Source organism: Crotalus tigris, unplaced genomic scaffold (genome assembly GCF_016545835.1).
Source record: "Crotalus tigris isolate CLP2741 ecotype Arizona unplaced genomic scaffold, ASM1654583v1 scf7180000017546.9332058, whole genome shotgun sequence".
NCBI classification, from domain to species: domain Eukaryota; kingdom Metazoa; phylum Chordata; class Lepidosauria; order Squamata; family Viperidae; genus Crotalus; species Crotalus tigris.
In genome coordinates this window covers 4,746,666-4,772,678 of record NW_024096465.1, presented here as the reverse complement: position 1 = coordinate 4,772,678, position 26,013 = coordinate 4,746,666, and the positions used below count along the sequence as shown (strand labels likewise).

Here is a 26,013-nt window from a genome sequence, read left to right as displayed (position 1 = left end):
ACCACAAGAACCCAAGCCAAAATAAAACCACAACTGGACAGCCAAACTGGGATTGAATTCAGAAAAAGTTTGGAAACAGATGATTGGTTCCAGAAAAACAAACATGTGTGCACAATGAGAGACGGATTGCCTTGGGTAGGGGAAAAGTTATATATACCAACAACTCAAAGACTAACTTTCATGCAACTTTGCCATGACACAAAATCAGCAGGGCATTTTGGATTTGTAAAAACTTTACACTTAATTAAACGGCAATTTTGGTGGCCATCAATAAAAAAGGACATAGAAAGTTATGTTGCCAGCTGCCCAACCTGTGCATCAGCAAAGAGGTTGCAAGGGAAATCGCCAGGGCTGTTACAACCAGTGGCAAGTCCCTCAGCCCCCTGGAGGGAAATAGCCATGGATTTTATAGTGGAATTGCCTGAAAGCAATGGGAATACTGTTATCTGGACAGTCACGGACCTATTTTCCAAACAGGTGCACTTTATCCCTTGCCAAAAAATTCCCACTGCAAAGGCCTTAGCAAAACTTTTCATCCAGCACATTTACAGATTGCACGGGGCACCCCAACGCATCATCTCTGATAGGGGAGTGCAATTTACGTCTGCATTTTGGAAGGAATTTTTATCCCTCTTAGGGACCACTCAGGGATTGACATCTAGCCACCACCCTCAAGGAGATGGACAAGCGGAACGGTGCCAGTCGGTACTTGAGCAATATTTGAGATGTTTTTTAAATTTCCAACAGAGTGATTGGACGGACTTACTTCCTTTTGCAGAAGTTGCCTACAATAATGCAGTCCACTCCAGCACAGGCTACACTCCTTTTCAAATAGCCAACGGCCAAAGTTTCAACCCTATGCCAGAGTTAACCCCAAAAGAACCAACGATCCCTTCACTGAAAGAATGGATGGAAAACCTACAAAACACCTGGCCAATAGTCAGAAAATCACTAGATGAAGCTAGGCGGGCATACAAAGCACAAGCCGATAAAAAAAGGGTTGAGCCTACACCATTCATTATAGGAGAAATGGTGTACTTATCTACAAAATACCTAAAGTCCCTACAGCCCTGTAAAAAACTTGGACCAAAATATATAGGACCTTTTCCAATTAAAAGGATCATAAATCCAGTAACAGTAGAATTAGAATTACCCAAAAACCTCAGGCAAATACACCCAGTTTTTCATTGCAGCTTGCTGAAAAGAGAGCATCAGTCACCTCTACGGCCAAAAATCCCCCCCCCCACCACCTCCAATCATGGTGGAGGGGGAACAACACTTCGAAATAAAAGAGATCCTTGACTCTAGGAGATATCATGGAACAACTCAGTACCTAGTTGCCTGGAAACACCTCCCTGCCTCACAAAATGAGTGGGTCCATAAACGTCACGTCAGAGCTCCGAAGCTATTGAAGAAGTTTCACACAGAGTATCCTAACAAGCCTAACTAAATTCTTTACTTGTGTTTTCTTTCAGGTGGATCTCTCTTATTGTTAAGAGGGGCCGGATGTCAGAATCCAATTATATTTCATCTTTAATTATCAAACATAGAAACTCCCAATTCTGCCTTCTCTGGATTCTGCCATAAGAGGGAGAAAAGGGGGAGAGCAAAGGGGCTTTATGGCCCTCACTTCCTTCAGCACACTTCAAAGGACTGAATGTGTGTTTATTGTGGCCTCTAAGCTTTAACATATCAAAGAAGAGTAATTGCCTTTCATGTAGTTATCTGAAGTCTCCATCCAGACGGAAGAAGAAAGGGGATGGAATTGTGATACTTGAAACTATCACTGGAAGGGGGGTTGATTGGGTGGGACTACTGGGGAACCCCTTAAAACCTTGAATGGGAGAGCTTGAACCCCAAGTCCTGTCTAGCATGCCTGCAACCATTTTCTCTTAATAAAGGATTCCTGTTGGAAGAGCTATTCCAAGAGTTCTGTCTTCTTAAGATGCAAAGTGGGGTGGGTCCTTACACAATCTTTCTATTTTTGTTTGTAGGTCTTTGTATTTTGTTATCTTCTCCAGTTCTTTCTTGTCTATTCTGCTGTCTTCAGGCACTGCCACATCCACTATCCAGCCTTTTTTGTCTTTCTTATCGACAATTGTTAAATCCGGGGTGTTATGTTGCAGGTACTTGTTTGTTTGAATTCTGAAGTCCCAAAGAGTTTAATTTTATCATTTTCTATGACTTTCTCTATTTTATGATTGCACCAGTTCTTGGTTACAGGCAAATGATATTTCTTGCAAATGATATTATCTTCTTCTTCTTCTTCTTCTTCTTCTTCTTCTTCTTCTTCTTCTTCTTCTTCTTCTTCTTCTTCTTCTTCTTCTTCTTCTTCTTCTTCTTCTTCTTCTTCTTCTTCTTCTTCTTCTTCTTCTTCCTCTTCTTCTTCCTCTTCCTCTTCCTACTGTTACTGTTATTACTATTGCTACTATTACTATTATTATTTATTGTTAAACATGAAATAGCCCATATTCTATTTTAAAAGCTGCTTCTGTTTTTTGAATTGTACATTTTATTGGCGTTGCACTACTTAGGATCAGTAATAAAAGAAGATGGTGAGATGTAGAATGTGACTCTAAATTGATATAATTTTGTCATGTTACATTATGTAGCATATCATTAAGTTTCATGCAAATGATCAAAATCAAAAAAGCAAGGCCTACTAGAATTTATTGAGGTATTTATAATGCTAGTTCAGAATAAACACAGAATCCTGGAAATTATCAAAGGAATTCCTCTTCTTTATAATAGTAAGTTAATCAAGATAGCATCTCTTTGAAAGTTATGAAGTCTTCTGCTCAGGCTTCTTTCCACCTGGTTTAAGTTGTCATTTGTGAAACAAACTGTTAATTCACTGTTTTTCAAACTTGACAACTTCAAAATGTGTGAACTTCAACTTCCACAATTACCCAAGCCAGCATGCGTGTTAATTGATTCAATCTCTGTCTGTTTATTGTTTATGTCTTTTTTCTCTTTGGTTTTTCTTCCAGTCTCCCCTCAACATTTCATATATAAAATTGAATAATATAATTATTAAGATGTAATAACAGAAAACAATTTAAATTCCATGAAATTGAGTGTTAATAAGTGATTGAATGACAGTAACTGTCATAGAAAAAATAGCTTGGAAATGGCAATACTAAATCACAGTTAAACCACTAATATAAAGTAAATTATGTGCTGCATACAGAGTTCTGTATAAAATAGACTTCTTGACAATAGAGAATACCGTATGAGATATTCACAGCAATGTTTTCTGAAAGACTCTATCCAAAGCTACTTTAATGTCCTTCTGCCAGCAAAAAAGAACTATTAGTAGAAGAAATTCCACTTCTCCTACAGCTGCCACTCAACTTCCTGATTCAAAAGATTAGAAACATGAGGCCATGAAAAGGAAGAAAAAGGATATTGTATTTATCTTAGTCCAAAGACTGAAAAATGAAACATTGCCCCTCTAGAAAAAGTAGATATTAATTCAGAAACCAAGACTTGTTGGCACTCTGAATTTTTGAGTCTAGACTCCCAACTGTAGCTTCTGGCCCTAGTGGTATGATACAAGAATTCACCCAGTATGAGCCCCTAGAAAAGTTCAAATGGTTTTAAGCCTTTAGGATTGTGGCTCCCAACCTTTTTTATACCCTGCACACCTAGAACGCTTCTGATATATTCTCACACCCCTTACAAAAGTTCAAAATAACAGCAACAAATTATGCATATACACTATAATTTTGGAAACCCAAATTTTTGCACCCCCTGAAATATCATCTCTCAGCCTCAGGAGGTGCGGGCAGCCCCATTTTGGAACCCCTGCTTAAGGAGGAGGAGTGTTTAAAATAGGAAAGTCCTCTCTGGCTACTAGAATTAGTAAGGCTTCAACCTAGTCAAAGCTCATATTCAAAACTATAAGGGATACTGCCACCATTAGCCTTACTTTGCTGTTCTCATCACTTTGGCCAAAGTAAAATGGGAATCCCTATATATGATACCATATGTAAGGCATTGGATGGTATCCCTACATTTTTTTCCCCTTCAATTTGTTTTCTGGAATAGTTAGAGGATTTGGGGATTGACAGACTTGTCTCTGGAGGGCAGCAACAACTTCTTCAGAAACTGAGAAGCTGAGCAATTGGTGGTACCCTGGAGCTGAACTCTTTGAGATAGATGGTCAGCTGGGTCAAGATGCAGCAAGAGGTCACCTGACATGAGCTCCTGGAGAAAATAAGATCATTTCAGGGTCTAGAACTTCTTTGTCCTCCCCATGTTTATTTTTCACAGTTTAGACTGCCACTCAAAGGCCAGGTTTTTTAGCCCCATTACAAATTGGCACCCTGATCTGTGATAATGCCAAATGAGATCTTATGTTGTACGTCTTTACCTGTTAATAAGTTAGAACTGTACATTATGCATAATGTATAATGCAGATACAAATTATGGATAATTTCAATAAAAGGCTTCTTGCATTGATGATTAGGAAAATGGAAACAGCCTGATATATAGATTTTTATGTGCTGCTCTTCAATAAATGTGGACACTTGATGTTATTATACTCTATTACATTATTGATTTGTGGATGAAAGCTCTCAATAAGAAAATAGGCAAGGCGATATTTTTAAAAAAACGTATTTGTTGTCAGTTTACACTTAGATTAATTGTCAGTTAAACACTTGTGTTTAATAAGTGCTTTCTTAATTTTCGTCATCCACATCCAGATATTGCAAAAAAGACTTTGTTGGTTCTCTTATAACATTCAGGCTGTGTACACTATTGCATTAATTACGCATCATCTTCATTTTGTTCTGTAGCAGAAATTCCTATTAAAAGAGCTGTTCCTTTGTTTCTTTGCAGTATCTTAAGTGAGCCTTTGAACTGATTTTAAACCATCCAGTAGCCATAATCTCAGTATGTTTTTTTTTCATTAAATCTGCATTTGAATACCTTTTTTTTTTACTTCCCATAGCACCTGGCAAAAAGAATAAATAAAAGAAAAGAGAATATATTTGCAATTTAATTTCCCTGGGGGCAAATGGGTTTTTCAGAGCAACTTTGATATATTTGTCTTTTCTTTCCTTTTGGAGGGAAGAGCAGAGGGAAGGAAAGGTTAATCAGTAGTTTAATTCCTCTTACCATTCTGTGTTCCTATTTGCATGATAAAAGAGTATCACATCTTTTTATCAGTCCCATTTTGAAGTCTGGATTATTTAACAAAATTCCAGGGAGCAAACTAGGAATAATTTTTTTAAAAAAATCTAAAAAATAAATTAACATGATCTTTTAAGACATCATTTTAAGGTATCCTATTATTACTTTTTGAAAATACAGGAATAATCTGGCTTGAATGTTTTCATATAAATTGTTTCAGTGTGGTTCTATAATTTCTTTCTTAATGAAATTACTTCAAATGCTGAACTTTTTGGTGTACAAAGCTGGGACTTTGAGACCAGCGTTCAGTATAATCACCAACATGGCTTAAGCAGTGGAGAAATTTATTGCTTAAACCAAGACTTTTGAAATGTAAAATAAAGGGCATATTATTTTGCCTTTCTTCTGACAATATTTATGCATTACAACAGATAAGTGCTCCTTATTTTTCCCTCTATTTCAGCGGCATTCATTAACTCAGTGATTTTCAGTCTAAGCAACTAAGATTTGCGTACTTGATTTCAAAATGGCCATTTTCAGTATCAATTTCCTTCACTTTATTTACAAGAAAAAAATGGATGTTTATGTGAATTTGTCTCTTATATGTGTTGTGCTTATCCTTGCCTACTCTCTATATATGTATATACAAGATCAATTTTCTACCCTATTCTTAAAATATTCACAACTGTTGAAAACATTATAAGTATAGTGTTTAAATTAATAACAATATTAAAAATGAAAGAATGATTCCTGGGTGTATTCATATCAAACAACAAACAAACGTGATGAGCAGGAAAAATTATAAAACTGTAAATGTTTTAATTAAATAAAAATACCAAGCTTTCGTTGGCCACTGCCAACATCGTCAGGGTTCATACAGGTCGATGGAAGAACCTATTTATAGATAAAACAGCGTCTGCACCTGACTCCTAGATCTCGTCACGGGTCCTGGCTGACCAATCAACGCTTCAGTCGTGATCTCTGTGATATTAACTACTTTACTCTTGCTTCTCTTATCTATGCGTATACTACTACTTACTCCCCCTTCCTCCTCCTGTATCCGTAAACCAGGAGAACTCTCCATCTTACTCTGGTCAAACACACATTTCACATCCCTGGGTTGTTTAAATTTTATTAATTTTAATAACTAACTGATTTGAATTTTTTCCTAATCAGCTGTTTTGGTTCAACTGTTAGTGGCAAGGATGAAGGATTCACTCAGATGCATCTTAGTTGACAGTGACACTGGGTTTTCCTGCTAGTTTTCTAATGACAGAAATAGGCTGGGCTAATGGTTCTTGTTCATAGAAAATCCCCTATATACCCTTGATGTCCAGATGTAATACAGGGTCTATTCTGCTGTTTTGTGCTTGCTGATGGAGTACTAAGTACAGGTAAGCTCACTGTCACTGACAACTCAGATGCCTCTGTGTGGATGCTCCATCCAGATAGAGGGTCCTTCAACAAAAGCAGCAAGCATGCAGCTGGGGACACTAGTACTTTATCAAGATGGGTGCACCATTTCAGCTATCTTACTTTGCAAGTGTGTTATTCCTTTTTTATAGCTGTGTGTTTAAATAGTGTTGCATTCTTACTTACATAAAAAAAACTCTACAGGAGTTTTTTTATTATACTTTTTAAAACAAATTCACAAAAGAATAACTTTTTCAGAGTGTGAAAAGGGGAAAAGTTTACAAGGAACAGTTTGAAAAGGTTATTTCATATGTTCACACCAAACTGTCTCCAAAAGGACAGGTTAAAAGAGTAATTATTTTAGGATAGTTTTTCTCATATAGCAAGATGGACAGATTCGTGGACATGTGACCAGAAATAGCCAAGAAATATAGATGCTGAAGTAAAGTATTACATTTGTATAGGTTGCAGTGACAGGAGACAGAAGTAATCATTTTCACTTGAGTGCAGATAATTGTCAAAACCAGTAAGATCGTCTGTTCTTGTTTGTTTGTTTGTTTGTTTGTTTTAAAGGAGAAAAGAATATGGCTACCTCCCACCTATTCCTTCTCCCAAATTCCCAGTGGATTTGTCTCAACTCAAAGATTTTGTGCCACACAAATGCACCATACCGATGGTGATTGCGGAGTCCGCTCAAGGAGTGCTCTCTGAAAGAGAACAAGAGATGCTGTTTTGCTTTAGGCTTCAAATAATTAAAACCTTAGACTTCCAAATATAATTTCAGTGCTAGCAGAACCATCCAGAACATACTTACTTTTTTCCAAAGTTTCTTTCCTTCAAGGAGTTGTCTCAAAAGCATTACACATTATTTGTTCCGTTTTTTTAAAAAAAAAACCATCAAGCTACACAGTGCTCAAAAACTGTCTATTATTTGAACATCTGCAGTAGAAAATTCTCATGGTGTCCTTTACCAACAAGACATAAAATAATTAACAATTTATGGATCCTCGTGATACCCAAATTGTACTGTTTAAGGCAAACTCCTCAGTCTGCATCAATAATTCAAATTGAACTATTCAAGCATGTTGTGTCTTCAACTAATTTTTGACTATAATTTTTCAAAGAATAAATTGTTAGCCTGAAGCCAAATGTTATAGTATGGAGCTATGTTGTTTTATTTTACACAATTTAATTTCAGCCACTTGAGTTCATTTTGACACAAGAAATATATCTCAACTGTAAGGTTCATAATATTCTTGTGGCTTAGTTCTTATTTTTTCTAATGTAAAGAAAATATCTATTAAGCTAAGTTACAAAACTGATTCAGTCTAAAAAAACCACGTTCCACAGACAGACTGTTGAATAAAAATCACATATCTTGCATGAATTCCCTTTTCACTGTAGTAAGCAGATGAAAGTGATTAGACAATGCTTAGGATCATGTCCAGTCCTCCAAAAACAACAAAGAAACCATTCGATCCCTTTGCTAGTTTCTATAGCAAAGTTTCAGTACAAGAAAAAAATGATTTTAAGAACTTTTGCAGAAGTCAGGTGAATATTTCCTGAAGAAATAATGCTGAAAAACCAGCATTTCCTCCTAAAATTCATGTTCAAATTATTATTTTTTTATTGTTTTATCAGAACTATTATATACATAATACTGTCTTGGCAAGGTATTCTTTATTTAACAAACTGCAGCACATTCTGTTTAATTTTACTGGAAGAAGCTAAGACAGATACTGCTACTAGAATAAATATAGTATACAAACATTCTAATATTAAGATTATTCCAGCAAACAATAGCATAAGTTATTGACTAAAGTATTAGTCAATTTTTAAAGCCTTTAAAATTAATATTAAAGTCCAGGTTAAAGATCCAGAATCCATTGTTGTGCAGTACTTTAGTACGATCAATTGAAATAACATAAGTTTATGAAGGTGTTGAGGTCTCCAGTCAGCTTGTAAAGATTTGTAGAGAAAATAATGTAAATGTAATAAATGGTTCTTGAATTGTCATGACAACCCTTTAAGTAGCTGGCATTGTACATGATGATACTGTATCATTGGACTATTTTAACAGCACAGGAGTGTATCTGGGGATGCTTGAGTATAAACATTTCTTCATCTGTGTTCAAAATAATCAAATTCTTTATTTAATATTCCTGAAACCTGTGACGTGGAATCCATGAATAATACTGTCAACTTATTTCTCCAGTTTAGGAAAGCGGTGTCATCATAATTAAACTCTTCAGTTATAGTGTACAGATAGATAAAACAATACTTTTTGCATATACAGTAGATAATTGACTTGTACTCTCAATTTCTCAACATCAGCATGAAAATTAAAAATTCAAGTTAGATGACAAATTTTATAGAAACAGAATTCACAGCAAGAGAGTGAAATAAAAACCTAAAATTGAATTAGGTCACATTTCTATTTAGGAAACTCAAATCTAGAGTATTTAATAAAACAGCACTTGACTTTACCCAAACACGCACATACACACACAGATGACACCAAGCTGGCAGGAATAGCCAACACTCCAGAAGACAGGCTTCAGATACAGAAGGATCTGGACAGACTTGAACACTGGGCACTAACTAACAAAATGAAATTCAATGGTGAAAAAAGCAAGGTTCTACATTTAGGCAAGAAAAACCAAATGCACAAGTACAGCATAGGTGGCACCATGCTCAATAGTAGTAACTGTGAGAGGGACCTCGGAGTCCTAGTAGACAATCACTTAAATATGAGCCAGCAGTGTGCTGCAGCTGCCAAAAAGGCCAACACAGTGCTAGGCTGCATTAACAGAGGGATAGAATCAAGATCACGTGAAGTATTAATACCACTCTTCAATGCCTTGGTAAGGCCACACTTGGAATACTGCATCCAGTTTTGGTCACCACGATGTAAAAAAGATGTTGAGACTCTAGAAAGAGTACAGAGAAGAGCAACAAAGATGATTAGGGGACTGGAGGCTAAAACATATAAGGAACGGTTGCTAGAATTGGGTATGTCTAGTTTAACGAAGAGAAGGACAAGGGGGGACATGATAGCAGTATTCCAATATCTCAGGGGCTGCCATAAAGAAGAGGGAATTAAGCTATTTTCCAAAGCACCTGAAGGCAGGACAAGAAGCAACGGGTGGAAACTCATCAAGGAGAGAAGCAACCTAGAACTAAGGAGAAACTTCCTGACAGTGAGAACAATTAATCAGTGGAACAGCTTGCCTCCAGAAGCAGTAAATGCTCCAACACTGGAAGTTTTTAAGAAGAGACTGGACAGCCATTTGTCCGAAATGGTGTAGGGTTTCCTGCCCGAGCAGGGAGTTGGACTAGATGACCTCCAAGGTCCCTTCCAACTTTACTACTATTACTATTACATTCTCTATCCTTATGAGTTCTGATTTCTGTAATCTAGCAATTTTATTTTTGATTTTTTTTTCATAGCAGCAAGATTTCTATCATGCAAACCTGGCCAGAATTTCAATCTTTGTTATCTTTGCGATACAAAAAAACTGTTAGTAATCTTTGTTGTTTATTGTTATTGTTATTTTATTAACTATATTTATTGTTATTTTATTAACTATGTCCCAATTGGAAATATTTCCTATTTTTTTTGCCAGAATATGGGATCAACTCCTCTTGTAATTTCATAATTCTAAGGCACTAATGAACCGCATTGCAAATTAGATATTGGTTAGCTTGCTGATACCCAAATCTATCTACAGAGACCAGCCAGCATCTACTGTCATGTTGGAAAGAAATCTGTGCTGGTAGACAATGGTAATAAGTTTACATAATAAAGCCTTTTTTCTTAGCTGTACAAGCAATTTTCAGCAGAGATACTAATGTTGTATCCCTGTAGATTTAGGCTGACTTTATAGATATAATATCCTGAAATAATTTTATGCAAAAATGAAAGATAGGGTCAGACCTACATCATTATAATTCAAGCTACCATATGAATTATAGATCCCAAAGGATCTTTTCCAACAGATGAATACAAAGTGAGCTACTGGTTAAAAGGCAGTAAGCCATTCCAAAATAGAGATGCCCCCAAGCTACTGACTGCTTTATGAGGAAAGTTAATGTCATGGTTTATAGTTTTTTGAACTACAGGAATTTTGTCATCAATCAGTCATTGCACATGAACTGTTGTATCATGTTTTATTTACATGATCTATTTTCTTTTTATTTAAGATTTTCTACAAATATTTATGTTCTTCAGATACTCTCTTCTTCACTGTTAAATTAACCTAATGGTTAATTATTGGTTCCTAAGCAAAAATATTACATATTTGCATCAAATTTCCAAACATCAATTAATTATACTACTGCAACATTGAGGATTGTGCACACTCCTTGTTCAGTGGAACTATAACGATATGGAGGGAAGCATGCAGCAGGATATCTCAAGATTCTGTCCTAAGCCAATACTCTTCATCATCTTCATAAGTGATTTAGATGAGGGAATAGAAAGAAAACTCATCAGATTTGCAGACAATATCAAGATGGGGAGAAAAGTAAGATCTTAAATTTAGGCAAGAAAAACCAAATGCACAAATAGATGCATCAATAGACCAATAATATTAAGATCATTTGAAGTACTAGTACTGCTGTACATTGCACTGTTAAGACCACTCTTGGAATACTGCATCCAGTTTTGATCTCCACAACACAAAAAGATGTTAATACTCTAGAAAGAGTTTAAAGAGTAGCAACAAAGATGATTAGGGGACTGAGGACTAAATGAACATACAATGAACAGTTATGGGAACTGGGTATGTCTAGTCTAACGAAAGGACTAGGGCTGACATGATAGCAGTTTTCCAATATTTGAGGGCCTGTCTCACAGAAGAGAAGGTTGATCTATTCCCCAAAGCACCTGAGGACAGGACAAGAAGTAACCAATGGAAGTTTATTTAGGAGGGATCCAACCTAGAATTAAGGAGAAATTTCTGTTGGAATGGAAGAATACAATACAATACAATACAATACAATACAATACAATACTAACATTATTGTCACTTTGAATGTACACTAATCAACGTACATTAAAATGAAATTTTGTTGCATTCAGCTCTCAAAGGGTCACTACCTCCGATATACACTACATAAATATGACATAAATAAATAAATACAGAATTATGCATATACCCACATATATTATATGACACAGAGAAACAATAGTCTAGTTCAGGTTATGTATACATGTGCATGGCAAGAAAAATGAATCTTGCGAGTTTACCAGACGTATGGCATAGGGAACAAAGCTATTACAGAATCGGGTTGTCCTGCTAGAAATACTTCGAAACTTCCTCCCAGAGCGGAGCAATGGAAACAGAACGTAAAATGGGTGCATGGGGTTTCTAATAATGCTTTGAGCTCTACGCACATAGCACTTATAAGCAGCATCCTAAATAAAATAAAGCAAGCTTCCTATGATCTTCTTGGTTGTCCTTACTAATCTCTGTATGGACCTTCTATCTGAGGCATTGCTGCTACCAAGCCAGATAGGGATGCAGTTTGTTAAAATGCTTTCAATCATGCCTCTGTAAAAGGTGGGCAGGACAGAAGGAGAAAGATGTACTCTTCTCATCCGACACAGACAATGTAGATGCTGGTTTGTATGCTTCACTAAGGATGACATACGGAGAGACCAATTCAGATTGTTAGTTATCTGTACCCCCAGATACTTAATACTGTTGACTATCTCTACAGCTGCATCTTTGATACTGAGTGGAGTATGACTATTGTGGGACTGGACTAGAAGATTCCAAGGTCTCTGTTATTCTGTTAATGTGGATACGCTCAATTTACCTCAAGACCTGAGGGAGTGGGTGTGATGACCCAGGGGACAGCACAAAGGCAAAACAATCAACAATCAAACCACCCTTTATTTGGTCCAATTTTCCCCAAATGTTCCCATGTTTCTGGCAAGCCCCAGAATAAAGAAACACACACAGACTTTCAGCAGTCTCTGGCTGCAAGTAGTTTCACATACAGTTAGATTAGGAGAGTAATTTACTCAAGGCCACATAGATAACAAGGAATGAAACATACATCCAAAATCTAACAAGTCTGTGGAAATACAAGCTTGCCTGAGCAGTTTCAGAAGAGAAGCCAAAATTCAATCCAAGGTCTTTGAACACCAAATCAAGTTTGTCAGCCAGTCCAATGGTCAGAGTTTCAGGGTTTCCAAGCAGAAATCACAACACAGAACAAGAGATCAGCAACACCACACAAAACTCCAAGAAATCAGTGTTTGTTCCCGACAAATGCCCCTCCCCACAGCGTCTCCTTAAGTCCCAGTCTGCAGGTGTGCCTTGTGGAGAGGGGCGGAGCGCTCTCCTCCTGAGTAGTTGAGCCTGCCTGCATTGTTCCTTCCTCTCCACTTTCTGTGCTGTAGGATCAGGAGTGGGTGGCCCTTGCTCATCGCCTGAGCTCTGCCTCTGATGTTCATCCTGTCCCAATCCTGAAAGGCCGTGGCCTGCCTCGGCCTGCTCTTCCCCACATTCCTCTGAAGCCACAGACACCTCTCCCTCAACCTCAATAGGGTCCAGTTCCAGCTCATTTTCCTCAGCAGATTCAGGCATGACAGTGGGTGGGGAATAGATTATTTTGTAGATCTACTATATAGTTCTTAATAATAAGTGCTAAGTTGTTTGCACATAATTGGTTTAATTAAAATGGTAACATTTTATTTCCATATTCTCATTTCCTTTATCTAATAATAAATTATTTGTTCCTGCGACTATTTGTCTACAAATTGGGTTAACTTTATTGCCAAGCATTTCCATTTAAATTTGTTCCTCATTTTTAAAAAGTGCATGTCTCCACTATTTTAAAAACTTTCATAAATAAGAATAGTTAACCTTTTACATTTCAAACTTCTTTGTTAATTAGCCTTTGGAAATCATGGACATTTATCTGATGTAATGGTAATTGGATGATCTGAGTTTCTCTTGCAGGTTTAAAAATAAATTCAAAAATCATTTGAACAGTGTCATTAATCATTTTATTCTAGAATTAAGTGTCCATTTTAATTAAGGTTAACTTTTTATATAAGTCACAAGATGTTTTAAAAATAGTATAATCCTTAATTTCCAATTTTTAACTGGAATAATTATTTCGGCTGCAAATCTTTCTGATTTTAAGAAAATGATACAGATAAATTCTCATTCTCCCGTGTTGATTCTCTGTGACAAACTATTTTTATTTGGCATTTGATAAATAAATGTCAAATAATAGAATATTTCTCCTAATGTATCAACTGATACATTTATTTGCTGTATAAATGTACAGACATTTTATTTTATAAGAAATAAATTTCATTTTATATGTGGCTATTTTAATGTTCTGTGTTGTTTCACTGTGCTTAAATATAATGTATCTTATGTTTAAATATTTATTATAGAATGTGAGAATATAAACCATTTCCCATAGAAATCTTCTGTATTAACCAAATATCTGCACTAGTTTGAGTTATGCCTTATTGTACAGAAAATATTTATTTATTGGTTTATATAATAACAAAACAACACACTGTGGACGACAAATTGGAGATAGTGAGTCATGTTAGCACAGTTTCAGGAAAGCTCAGAATAAATAAAGTCACAAATAATCCCCAAACCAAATAATACCTGTGGTTTTGGGTTCAGGAAAGTACCTGAAAGATAGTAGAAGTATTTGAATAATTTCTTGGTCCTTGAAGAGCATCTCCAATTTATTTTCAGCTGCAACTAACTAGAGTATTTTTACATTTGATCTAAAACTGTGAATATAATAGTATTACATGGTCAAACGTAGGGGCTGAAGTATAATTTATATATGATGCATTATGTATATTCTATGTCAAGTTCTCAATATATGTTTTTTAAAACATCTATTCCTGGTTAGGGTAGCGAATCCTAATCTCTACTGAGCATTAATAAAGAAACAAAAATGCCAGAATATTTTCAATCCTACAGAGGGATAGAATCAAGATCACGTGAAGTATTAATACCACTTTACAATGCCTTGGTAAGGCCACACTTGGAATACTGCATCCAGTTTTGGTCACCACGATGTAAAAAAATGTTGAGACTCTAGAAAGAGTACAGAGAAGAGCAACAAAGATGATTAGAGGTCTGGAGGCTAAAACATATAAGGAATGGTTGCTGGAATTTGGTATGTCTAGTTTAATGAAGAGAAGGACGAGGGGGGACATGATAGCAGTATTCCAATATTTCAGGGGCTGCCACAAAGAAGAGGGAGTCAAGCTATTCTCCAAAGCGCCTGAAGGCAGGACAAGAAGCAATGGATGGAAACTAATCAAGGAGAGAAGCAACCTAGAACTGAGGAGAAACTTCCTGACAATTAGAACAATTAACCAGTGGAACAACCTGCCTCCAGAAGCGGTGAATGCTCCAACACTGGAAGTTTTTAAGAAGATCCTGGACAGCCATTTGTCTGAAATGATATAGGGTTTCCTGCCTGAGCAGGACTAGATGACCTCCAAGGTCCCTTCCAACATCATCATCATTATTATTACTACTAGTACTAGTTCTACTACTACTACTACTACTACTACTACTACTATTATTATTATTATTATTATTATTATTATTATTATTAAATTCCCTCAATGTTTATTACATTATCACTATACTTTATGTAAGTAACTAAAATAACATTCAGTCAATAGAAACAACAGAGCCTATCTCCTGGGCTTTTGCAACAAAACCAACTTGAGCATGATGATTCATTGACATAAATGAATTCAATAAATTTATTTGTAAAAATAACTTTCATAAGCAGGAATAGATGAACTGCAAGTGTTTTGTATATTAAATATGAACAATTTATAATTTCCCTGCATGAATATTTCCATATTGTTAGATACAGATTGCTTAATTACTGGCCCATCAATGGTGACAGATAAGAATAGTTTGATACCAACTTTATCTATGCAAATGATACTATTATAAGGTAGGAGGACAAGACATTGTTAATGGCATTACCATGTGATGAGTATCTAATAATTCAATCTATCATTCTAATGAGGCCATCTGATCTCAACATCACTTCTGAAAGACTCATTGGGCTTTATTCCAGCAGATCATCATATTCTATCCTTTGTACAACACCTATGGAAATTGAATATTGCAACATGTAAAAACAATTCAAACAGCCAGCTCATAAGGGGGAGAGCAAAAAATAATGAACATGCAAAGCTTAATATCAATAATGGGTGGCAAAGAAAAATAAAAACTAGAGGGTGGTGTTCTGAAGAAATTTATGAAGAAAGAGTCAAAGCCTAGAGTATTTACCAAGAATTGGAAAGAAGAGCTTTTTCCCTCTTCTTATGAGTACCTAAAATCAAAAGAAACCAGGTCCAATTTACAGGCCTTGTAAGGCCTAACTATAGCATTATGCCAGTATGTCGTGTTTCTCGTTGTTTTAACACAGGGGTGTCAAACTGCCAGCCCGCAACCTGGTTGATCATGCGCCCACCCCAGTTCTGGCAATGCAAAAAAAAATTGTGTCACGTTACGTGGCGAGTTTAACATCCGTGTTTTAACAGACTGGACATATATATTCTTTTTCCTGCCCCTTTGGTTTCCAGCTTTAACTATGGTATGAAAGTGTTATCTCTGGGCTGAGATTAATGCTAGACAAAATGAGCTGTACATTAGAATTTGAAGCCATGAAATAATCTATTTGTAAATTTTCCTTCGTGCTAACCTTCCTTGATTTGTAGATAAAAGTGTTGAGGTAGTAAGGAATCATTAGAATTCTTTAGGTGCTTTCAGTAATTCATGGGAGAAGAACATTGTACATTTCCTCTCAGAATTATCTTGGATATTCTGTATGTTATCAAATTTGCTAAATGTTGACAAAGCGTGCTGTATTTCCAGAAACAGATGAAATATTTTGTACCTGCTCATTTTATAGTTCAGCTAACATTTTATTGCCGTATTTGGAAATAGATATTGAAATATCTGTCTAGGTTGTAAGAACATCTCCTTCTTCCAAAAGGAGATCACATTTTTTTTACAGGCAATTTTCACCTTCATTGTTTTAAACTGTACTGTGGTAGTATGTATTTCCTTTGAAATATATTTTTCATATTAAATGATTAAAATTTTATTTTAAAAATGCTTTCTTTTGTTTTGTTTACTAGGAAACAGATCTCATGACCTTTAATATCTCAATGCATCGATCTTGGTGGCGAGAACATGGGCCTGGCTGCATACGAAGAGTGGTACGCCCTTCAGCTCCTGGACTCATAGATGATATTTCCTATGTCTCTGTGACAGGTTGCATAATTGACTTTCAGTACTTAGAAGTCATTCATAGTGCCATTCAAATTCTACTCTCCGTAAGTTCATATCTACTTTTATGGATATTTTTATTTTGACATTTTTTCCATATTGCTACTGCTGCTTTATTTTCGGGAGGGGGGAGCCACTTTTAACTATTCAACTATTTAAAAAAAATCTCAGAATTAAAATAACAGAGCGATTTAAAAAGTGTTTTGCATATATAATTTGTTATGAAATATGTTTTAAACTTTTGCACTCTCATTTGATCAAAATTTAGAAATATTTTTGGAAGTTCTGTTTTGTTTGTGCTTATAGACACACACACACACACACATTATATGTATGAATAATATATAGCAGCAGTCCCCAACTTTTGCGGCTTGGCAGCCCAGCTGGGAGGGGGAAGAGGGAACTAGGCCACACAAGCGATGGGCTGGCACGCACATGCACGCACATGCAGTTGGACTGAAAGTTGAGCTGTGTGCTCATTCCCGTGTGCACTGGGCCACCCACTTGCATGAATCGAACTGCGCTGGCCCACGACCCAGTTGTCAATAAGCACAGACCAGTAGCGGACCATGGCCTGGGGGTTGGAGACTGCTGATATATAGCATACCTGCACATTTTACAGTCCCCAGGCTACATATGGCCCTTTGGCTGTCCCTGTCTGGCCTGCATGAGGTCAATTGGAAATTATAAATCACATTTAAATAAGTTTACACTGTGCATATAATACAACTGTGTTGCTTTTATTTTGAAGGAGGCTTTTAAAAATTTACTTATGTGGATGCATGTCTGCTTCTGCACCTTCAGAGCTCTATTGGTTCAGCCCTCCACAATAGTCATAGTTTCTCATGTGATCCCTTGGGAAAATTAATTGCCCACCCCAGTGTATAGATACAAAAAATATGGCTCTGTTATTTAGTTTCTTTCTCAATGTCAAAGATGCTCATAGAAGAGACTTCTGATTAACATAGATGTTTCTTAGTTTATGTTTCATATATTAAGAAACTATGTTATATGTTAGGAACTTCATTTTCCCTAGAGGCCAAATTTAAATTTAATTTCATCAATAGAACCTTAAAGAATTTGCATATTGTACACACATATTTGGTTGTCCAGGCATTGTTTCATGCATCTAACAGAATAACCTGCAAAATTAAATTATCCTTTGCCTCATCTATATATTGGCTATGCTGAGCTATTTCAGGAATGAACCTGTTATTAGGAATACAAGAATAATATCTAATACTACTTGCAGGTAAATTTTCTATAGAAAGTCTATGGAAGTTCAATGAAGTCATGACGGGATAAAAGCTGTGTTAAAAGCAGCACTCTTAAAGATGTTCTACAGGTGCAAGAAGTCATAATTTGTCTCACAATCTGAATGTTTGGTATCTTCTCATGGTAGCAGCTTTTGACTGTGTTAAATAAGATTTATAGCAATGCAGAGAATATTATTTTAAACATGTTCATATTACATGTGATTTAATTTGTTAATCCAAATTTAGACAGATTAATATTTGTGTTTTCATGTGATCCTCTGATCCTTCCTCATTTCTACCAGCTTGATATAATCTTTATTTAATGAATTCCTGTCAGTTGCAAGAGAGGGGAAAATACTATTATAAATAGTGTAGTAATTAAGAAAACATTATTAGAGGAATCATTTGGAACATGTAGTTTGTGCATTATGGCAGTCCACATTACTTTATCATGCAAATTAAAATGAAGCATTATGTTGATTTGCCAACCAAATCAGAAAAAATGAATGAAAGAGAAGACTTAATGAACTACTGTAATTAGCTAGGAGCAGTTTATATTCCTGGGGTAAGATTCAAAAGTACAGATGAAAGAAGGATGATAAAATATTTTCTTTTCTGAAATGGATGGTTTTTATTCTTAACACAATGGTGAAAATGATATTTATAATTAAAATGATGTCATAACACATTATGATTCCACAAGAATAGAAATGTAACCTGTATATATAAAAATTATAAGGTAGTCACTATTGTCATACTATTAGTCTACTTCAAAGAAACAAATCACTCAAAACTATCAGATAAAAGGCTATTTAATCCTATTTAATCTACCATGTAAAAATGCCCTTATAGTTCATTATATTTCAAGCTCTGACATTTAATCTGCTATTATTTCTATGATTTTTACTCAGTTTTAGAGGGTATTAATAGATCTTTATGTTTGGTCTAGAAGTCTATTGAATAGTTCCTGAAAATTCATTATACTTACTAGGTAAAAAAAGGATTAGATTTCTTTTACATATAATTAAATTTAGAAATCTTATTATCCATGTATTATATTTGGAACATATTTTCATGTTCTTTGAACCAGCAAAGGTCAATTTGAGCTTATTCACACAATCAGTCCATAATTATTGTTTTAAACAAGAGGTCAAAGTAAGGCAGAAAAATGTGGCTTGCCAATATAAAAGATTGGTCAACAAACTATGAAAAAAAAAGAGTCGAGAGTTGATGAATTAAGAGATAAACATATACAACTTACTTTATGACTAAAATCTAAGTAATTGATAGTTTCCTGAGCATATAGTAGGGCTACATCAGAGGAGGAAATTAGTTCCTTAATAAAGAGATCCTGCAGACATAGTTACAAGCAAAGTGAGTCAAACAGACTAAGTCCATGTTTACAGAGTTTTACAGTCTACATGTATAAGCATAAATTTTATTAAACGTATTTCCATACAAGTTTAGATTCTAATTGATGTTGGTCATCACTCTCATTGGATTGTTCTTCATGGGATGCTATCATTAGTAGAGAAGTCAATGCCCTTGCCTATTTTAAAATCTACCCAGCTGGAAATCATTCATGGATGCTAATAAGCATCAGTTCATCTCTTCCGCCACACTCTCCTTTGCTGGGATGAAAGGGACTGTCCTATTTGTGGAATAGAGTTAAGAATTTAGATTATGAAGTGCAATATTGCTAATTCTCAGGGAAATATGGGAGATAATGTCTAAGGCAACTTTTTGAGCTTATAATGTAGTATTAGAATGGAAAATTCATCTTTATTTAGTTTTAAAACAGTATCTAAAAAAATGTAAGCTAAATCTTATATGTAAATCTTAAGAAAAAAAACCCAACATTATTTCATTGGCTCCTAAAAAAATTCAGAAAAATATCTGAAGTAACACATCTGCATTATTTTTTAAAATAACAAAATATTTCTCAACTATCACAGTATAACTGACTGTTCTTCTCTACATTCTCACTTACTTTTTTTCCAATATAGGATACATCTTTGCTAGGAATTTTAATATGAATATGTCCCCATAGATCCATTCCTCTTTAGCCACCATATCATTATTAACCTCTTTACAGTGTCCTTGATTTAACTGATGATTTAAGCCTTACTATTTTCAACATATCTGTCAGCTACCGATTATTTAATTTGAGGATGAACCATTATATTTTTGTGATTTTAAATACTACATTATCAAAGGAAAAAAATAATTTAAGTAGCAACCATTTAATTAGCAGTCTTCAGTGCAGCAGCTGTTAAAATGAGGAACATTTCAATTATTATAAAATGAAATATTTCTTCTATGCTCAGGAGACTTTTAATACCTTTCCGAATATACATTTTTAAGAAGAAGATAGAGTTGCATTTTCAATTTCCTATATTTAAGAAATGATTTGAGAGTATACTTTATTGTGTATTTTGTTACTGGGTTTTTAAAAAGTCCACAGTAAATAAAGCAAGAATCAGAATTTAGAATATTGTTTCATTAATGTCTCAGGCATCTCTTAGATTATGTCCAAGATTAAGAGATGATGAGATAAATTTGTCAGGGATATGGAGCACAGAGCTCCAAATCCCTGATATATTTATGCCATTCTGAAAAAATACTTATTTTTAATACTACTCTGGCCTCTTGGAGTTAAAGTAACTATCTTACCATATGTCTTAAGCAGAGAAAATAAGCATATTCCCTTTAGCAAAATAAATAATGATACACTTGCAATCATCTGCCATGTTTTCAAAAGGTTACTCTGGTGATGCTTTATATTTACAATTTCCTTGTAAAAATAGAAGTCATTGAAAAACAAATTGCTACTCTTAAAGTATAATAATCTAAGCCTTGGCAAATACTCTGTGAAATATAAAAAAATTTGCAGGTACATAAGTATAGGTTTCCATATACAGCCACCAGTAAAGGATTGCAGAAATCCACATGCCATTAGCTAATAGAAAAATTCTATATAATACATTGTTTAATGCCACCTAAATAATACAAAGGTTGAACTCAGTGCTTTTTTTTTTTCTCTACCAACCAGCCTTCTTTCATAATAGAGATGTCTGTTATAGCAGCAACTGGTAGTCACCTGGTTTCACAGTGTAAAGTACAAGGCAAGAAGTCCTTTAAATAGTGGGAAACATCAGAATGAAATTGCAGCCTATCATCTGCTTTAGTGGCTTCATCTTGGTATGCAAGCTCAGCATTCTAACTTCGTGAGCCACCACACTCCTCTCTGCTACTGATGATAAGTATGGACAGGACAGCCAGTGCCCTAGGACAAGTACTATTAAGAGCCAAATAATGTTTGTTTTGTCACATAGCATTTACTGACAGCAATTATGTGCTCAGTTTGTTTGAATTCTACTACAAGGAAAAGGAGTTGCACTTCAAAGCTGGTATGGTGCCATGCTGCTGTAGGATTCTGATCAGTCACCCATGTTTTTGTACACAGGACAGCTATGAGGATACATTCACATGTATACTCTAAGAACTATGGAATAGAATATGAAACAATGAGATAAGCTCCATTACTTGGTCTTTTTTCTTCATAGTTACATATACCTGGAGAGGTTTATATTCTAGCATAATTACGCACACTAAAGTAAAAAAAAAAAAAAATGCTGCTGCTGACCTTTAATTTGGAAACCAGCACCAAAGTGTATTATTTATAAAATACTTGGCAAATGCCTTATATTTATGCATAAATACATACTAAATTATTTTTAGGTCAGTTGGCATTTGCGCTTTTCCTAACTGCAAAAGTAATTTCAGTTTTATTTGAGGTGGCTTATTCAGGTTGAGCAAAAATGAGACATGCAAAATAACAGACCTGTTGTGCAATGATGTAGAAGATAAGACTCTGTCATACTAAAGCATTGAAAATATTTATTATTTATTTATGAGACTTATATACCGCTTTAAGTGCAAGCACTCTCTAAGCGGTGTACACCAGTAAGCAGTGTATATATATATATATTTACATTGCCCCCAACAATTTGGGTCCTCATTTTACCTACCCCGGAAGGATGGAAGGCTGAGTCAACCTTGAGCCGGTGAGATTTGAACCGCTGACCTGCTGAACACAGTCAGGTAAAGTGGCCTGCAGTACTGCACTCTAACTGCTGCGCCACCTCGGATTTTCCATTTTTATGAGACCAAGTAATTAGGATCTGATATAGTAAGATGTAATCAAAAAATATGGTATTATGTCATACACAAATGTACTAAGATTTGAAACAGGAGGTAGGTAAGCCAACAATGGAGGAAAATGAGGATGATGCAGAGGGAAAAAGTGCTCAGATAAAGCATGCGTAACAAGAATGCACAACAATTAGAATCTGAACCATAACAGATTGCTATTTAAGTCAAAACAAACACTAAACAATTAGGTATGTTAGCTATTAATTACAAATGGAATTGGTGTCATATATTGCAATTATATATAATAAATTATTTAATATCAAAACCTAACACTGAACATAAAATATTAGTAGTATATTTGGATAGATGCATATGAGAGCCATTTTGGTACAGTGCAGAGCCAGTTTAGCATCAGGCTAACCAGGAGATCGAGAGTTCTAGTTCCACCTTGGGCAGAAAGCTAGCTGGGTGACTTTGGGCCATTCTCTCAACACAGACAATCTCACACAATTGCTTTTGTGGGGAATATATGAGAAAGAAGGAATATTAGGTATGGTTGCTGCCTTGAGTTATCTATAAAAGTAATAAAGGCAAGATCAAAATACATTCATAAATAAACCTGCTTATTGCCATTATTATGGTTTGTCGCAGAGTCAGACAGATGTTCAGATTTGGTATTTTTGCCTACCTATCAAGTTCCTTACAAGGACCTGGGTTAGGCAGATCTGGATGTTCGATGGTGTTCCAGATAAACATCCAGATCTGCATATCCAGGTCCTTGGAAGGACTCGATAGGTAGACCAAAATTCCAACTGTAGTCTGAATATCTGACTGACTATGCAACGAATCATAATAATAATAATAAAATACTTGGCATATTATTATGATTTTTAGGCTAATGCCGGATCAAAACAGAACTGGAAACAAAATCCTGAAGGAAAGACAGCTTAAAGCAGCGGTTGCTAAGCTTTCCAGCTTGGCAGTCTGGCCTGGTGCAGGAGAGGGAACATGTGAATGGCAGACACATGCATGCGCAGCTCCATTGGTGTGAGTGGTAGGTGCATGTGCCCTCCACTCAAGTGAATGGAGCTTTGCACATGAGCAGAGGGCCCTTGCTCTTGCGTGTGAAGCTCCACTCGTGGAGAGTGCTTGTGCTTGCAAGGGCCCACCGCTCATGCGAGTGGAGCTTCGCATGCACATGCTTGCACATCGCTCTTGCGGTCCGGTTTCAAACAGGCCGCAGGCCATGGCTCAGGGGTTGGGGACCCCTGGCTTAAAGCTTAAGACATATCAGATATAATTATCCCAAAGTTAATTACTCTTTGAACTTACTTTTCCTCAAGTTAGAAAACTGCTATTGATAGCAAAAAAAAAGGAAAAAGGAAAAAATGAACATTAATTCACATATTTTGCATGCTAAGCAGTGTGTCCCTTTGTTATACAGCTTTTATGAGACTGCTCTTCTGAAACCAGTTTCTGCCTATCACAAAATATTCATGTAATAAAACATTTCTTGACTTGGGACTAATGTAATCACATATTAGCAGACTCCTAATTAGAGCCTGCAAATGTACAATGTGTATATTGTCAAATGAGTAAAGATCAGGAGAATAAAAACAGATGGCTCTTCAATTTATCTGTAAAGTTAAAGTAAAAAAGAAAAACCTTTTCTGATAGAATCTCCTATTCCAAATATCTCCCTTGTGCACTGGAAATGATCAACACAAAAAAGAAAGACACTTTAAGATTCATATATAGAAACATTAAAGATGGCACATTGTTTAGTCATGGATGTGGGAATCAATGCTCAGTCATGAATATCTTCAGGTATCAGGGGTAAAGCAAACTCCCCAAGTCTAAATTTCAGTCAACAGCCATTGAATACCAGAATTAGTTTGGCGATGGGGTGAGTCAAAGAGTTGTTTAATGTTGTGTTTGGTCCATATCATCACCTTTGAAGCTAGTATTCTTCCCAACCAGGAAACTGTCATTGACTTCAGCATGTTGCCCCAAACTCCATGAAAAAGGACAGGATACAAATGGGTATAGTAAATGTTTCAAGTACCACTGATATGACAACTTTGCTCCAATTAATGGAATTTAAGCAGTTGATAATAAAATTCATTCTGCATTGGTAAAAATGGAAAAGTGGTAAAAAAAGCCTGTTAAATCTAATAGAAATATAAGAAATATCTCTTTTATGTAGAGAATGATGATTTAATAAAGGAATTGTCCAGATATATAAAACAACCAAACTAGGGGAAAAAATAACTAGCTTGGTCACAAAACACTTCTGAGTACAAAGCAAAGAAGGCTGATGGTTAGAAAGCAGCTCCCTTACTTAGTGATAAAAATTGAAAGGTCCTCTTCTATTGCCTTCATTATATGGTAGATATAATATTATATATTATATCTACCATATTTCTGATGGTAGATATAAAGTCTTAGAAGCCGATCAAAGTTCTTGAGCATATTCACATAGGAAGAGATGGTTCTTGACACTGGTCTTAAATTGCTTAGGGTGTGAAAGTTAGCAAATTGTACTGAGGCTAGAAACAAATTGGTAATCAAAAGCAAAAATAAAATGGACTGTGTTGTGGTCTGTTCTACTAAGCCCAACAGAATTCTTTCTATAGCCTTTTAAACAAGTCATTGGCTACCTTCACACATTAAAAGAGTTAAATGTGCTTGTTTGCAATTGTAGCTTCCCTACAATTGTACAGATGAAGACTTTTTCCTGCAGACTTTTTCCTCAATGGTGGAAGGGATGAGAAACATTGATGACCAACCATGATAATTGGGAAAACTTGAATAAGGAATACTCCTAGCTTTTGAATGCCTGAATAAAGGTTATAAGAGACACATATCTCTTAAACATACTTTGCTCTGGTAGATTTGAAATGTTATTCCCAAATGTGCATTCTGCTTCTTGAAAATATAAAGACAGTGTATTTTTCTAAAACTACAGTGTAAGATATTTGCTAAGTACCTTCTCCCCATCTATACTAAACATTTTTAATTAAGCTTGACATTTCTGAAATAATACTAGAATATTAATAACCACTGTCATTTTTTAAATGAGCAAAAGGATATAACTAATGAAGTACTTTCATTAGGAAGTTGCCCAGGCCTCTTGATTGAATTATCCTATACCCATTGAGAATTCTTTCATAGCTCCCATTTTAGATATTCTCCTTTTTTGGAAAATAAAAGTTGAATTCTTGATCATTATCCAAGTGATGCAAAGCCAGTTATTGTTTTTGTTTAGCTGTTAACTGTTTTTTAGTGTGTTAATTTTTATTTCATGTGAGTCTCAGCTTATGTTCAAATAAGTCTACCATAATCACATAACACATTAGGTCATATGTAATTATGTAATAATTTGCTTCTTTGTTCTCGGCTTACTGTGATGTAGCAGTCTAGCTATCATTTCCTTAATGCTATATATGAATCTGGCAATTATGGCATCAATCCTGTCTGTATATGTATTCGCTGTATATATATTCTTATAATATAGCAGATTCTGATAGTAAGAAAATGGAAGAGTTTGACTAGAGAATTATTAGGAGGATTTGGCCTGTGCTTGTGTTGTTTAGAATTACCCTAATATTGAAATTTCTGTCAAATATTCCAGAACAAAGTACTTCTTTATTAGTTTGCTCAACAATACTGTTGACATACTTAAATTCTGTGGAGCAGGCCCAATTATGAAGGATTTTGCCAGGGGATGA

At 35.3% G+C, this 26,013-nt stretch overlaps 1 protein-coding gene across 1 annotated transcript in view; it reads left to right on the top strand.

Moving 5' to 3' along the window:
* NKAIN3 (sodium/potassium transporting ATPase interacting 3) overlaps positions 1 to 26,013 on the top strand; it is a 124,370-nt gene that overhangs the window by 78,615 nt on the left and 19,742 nt on the right. The window contains exon 4 of the mRNA XM_039335709.1: positions 16,721 to 16,918. Coding sequence (XP_039191643.1) covers positions 16,721 to 16,918 — 198 coding nt within the window. The remainder of the gene's footprint in view (positions 1 to 16,720; positions 16,919 to 26,013) is intronic.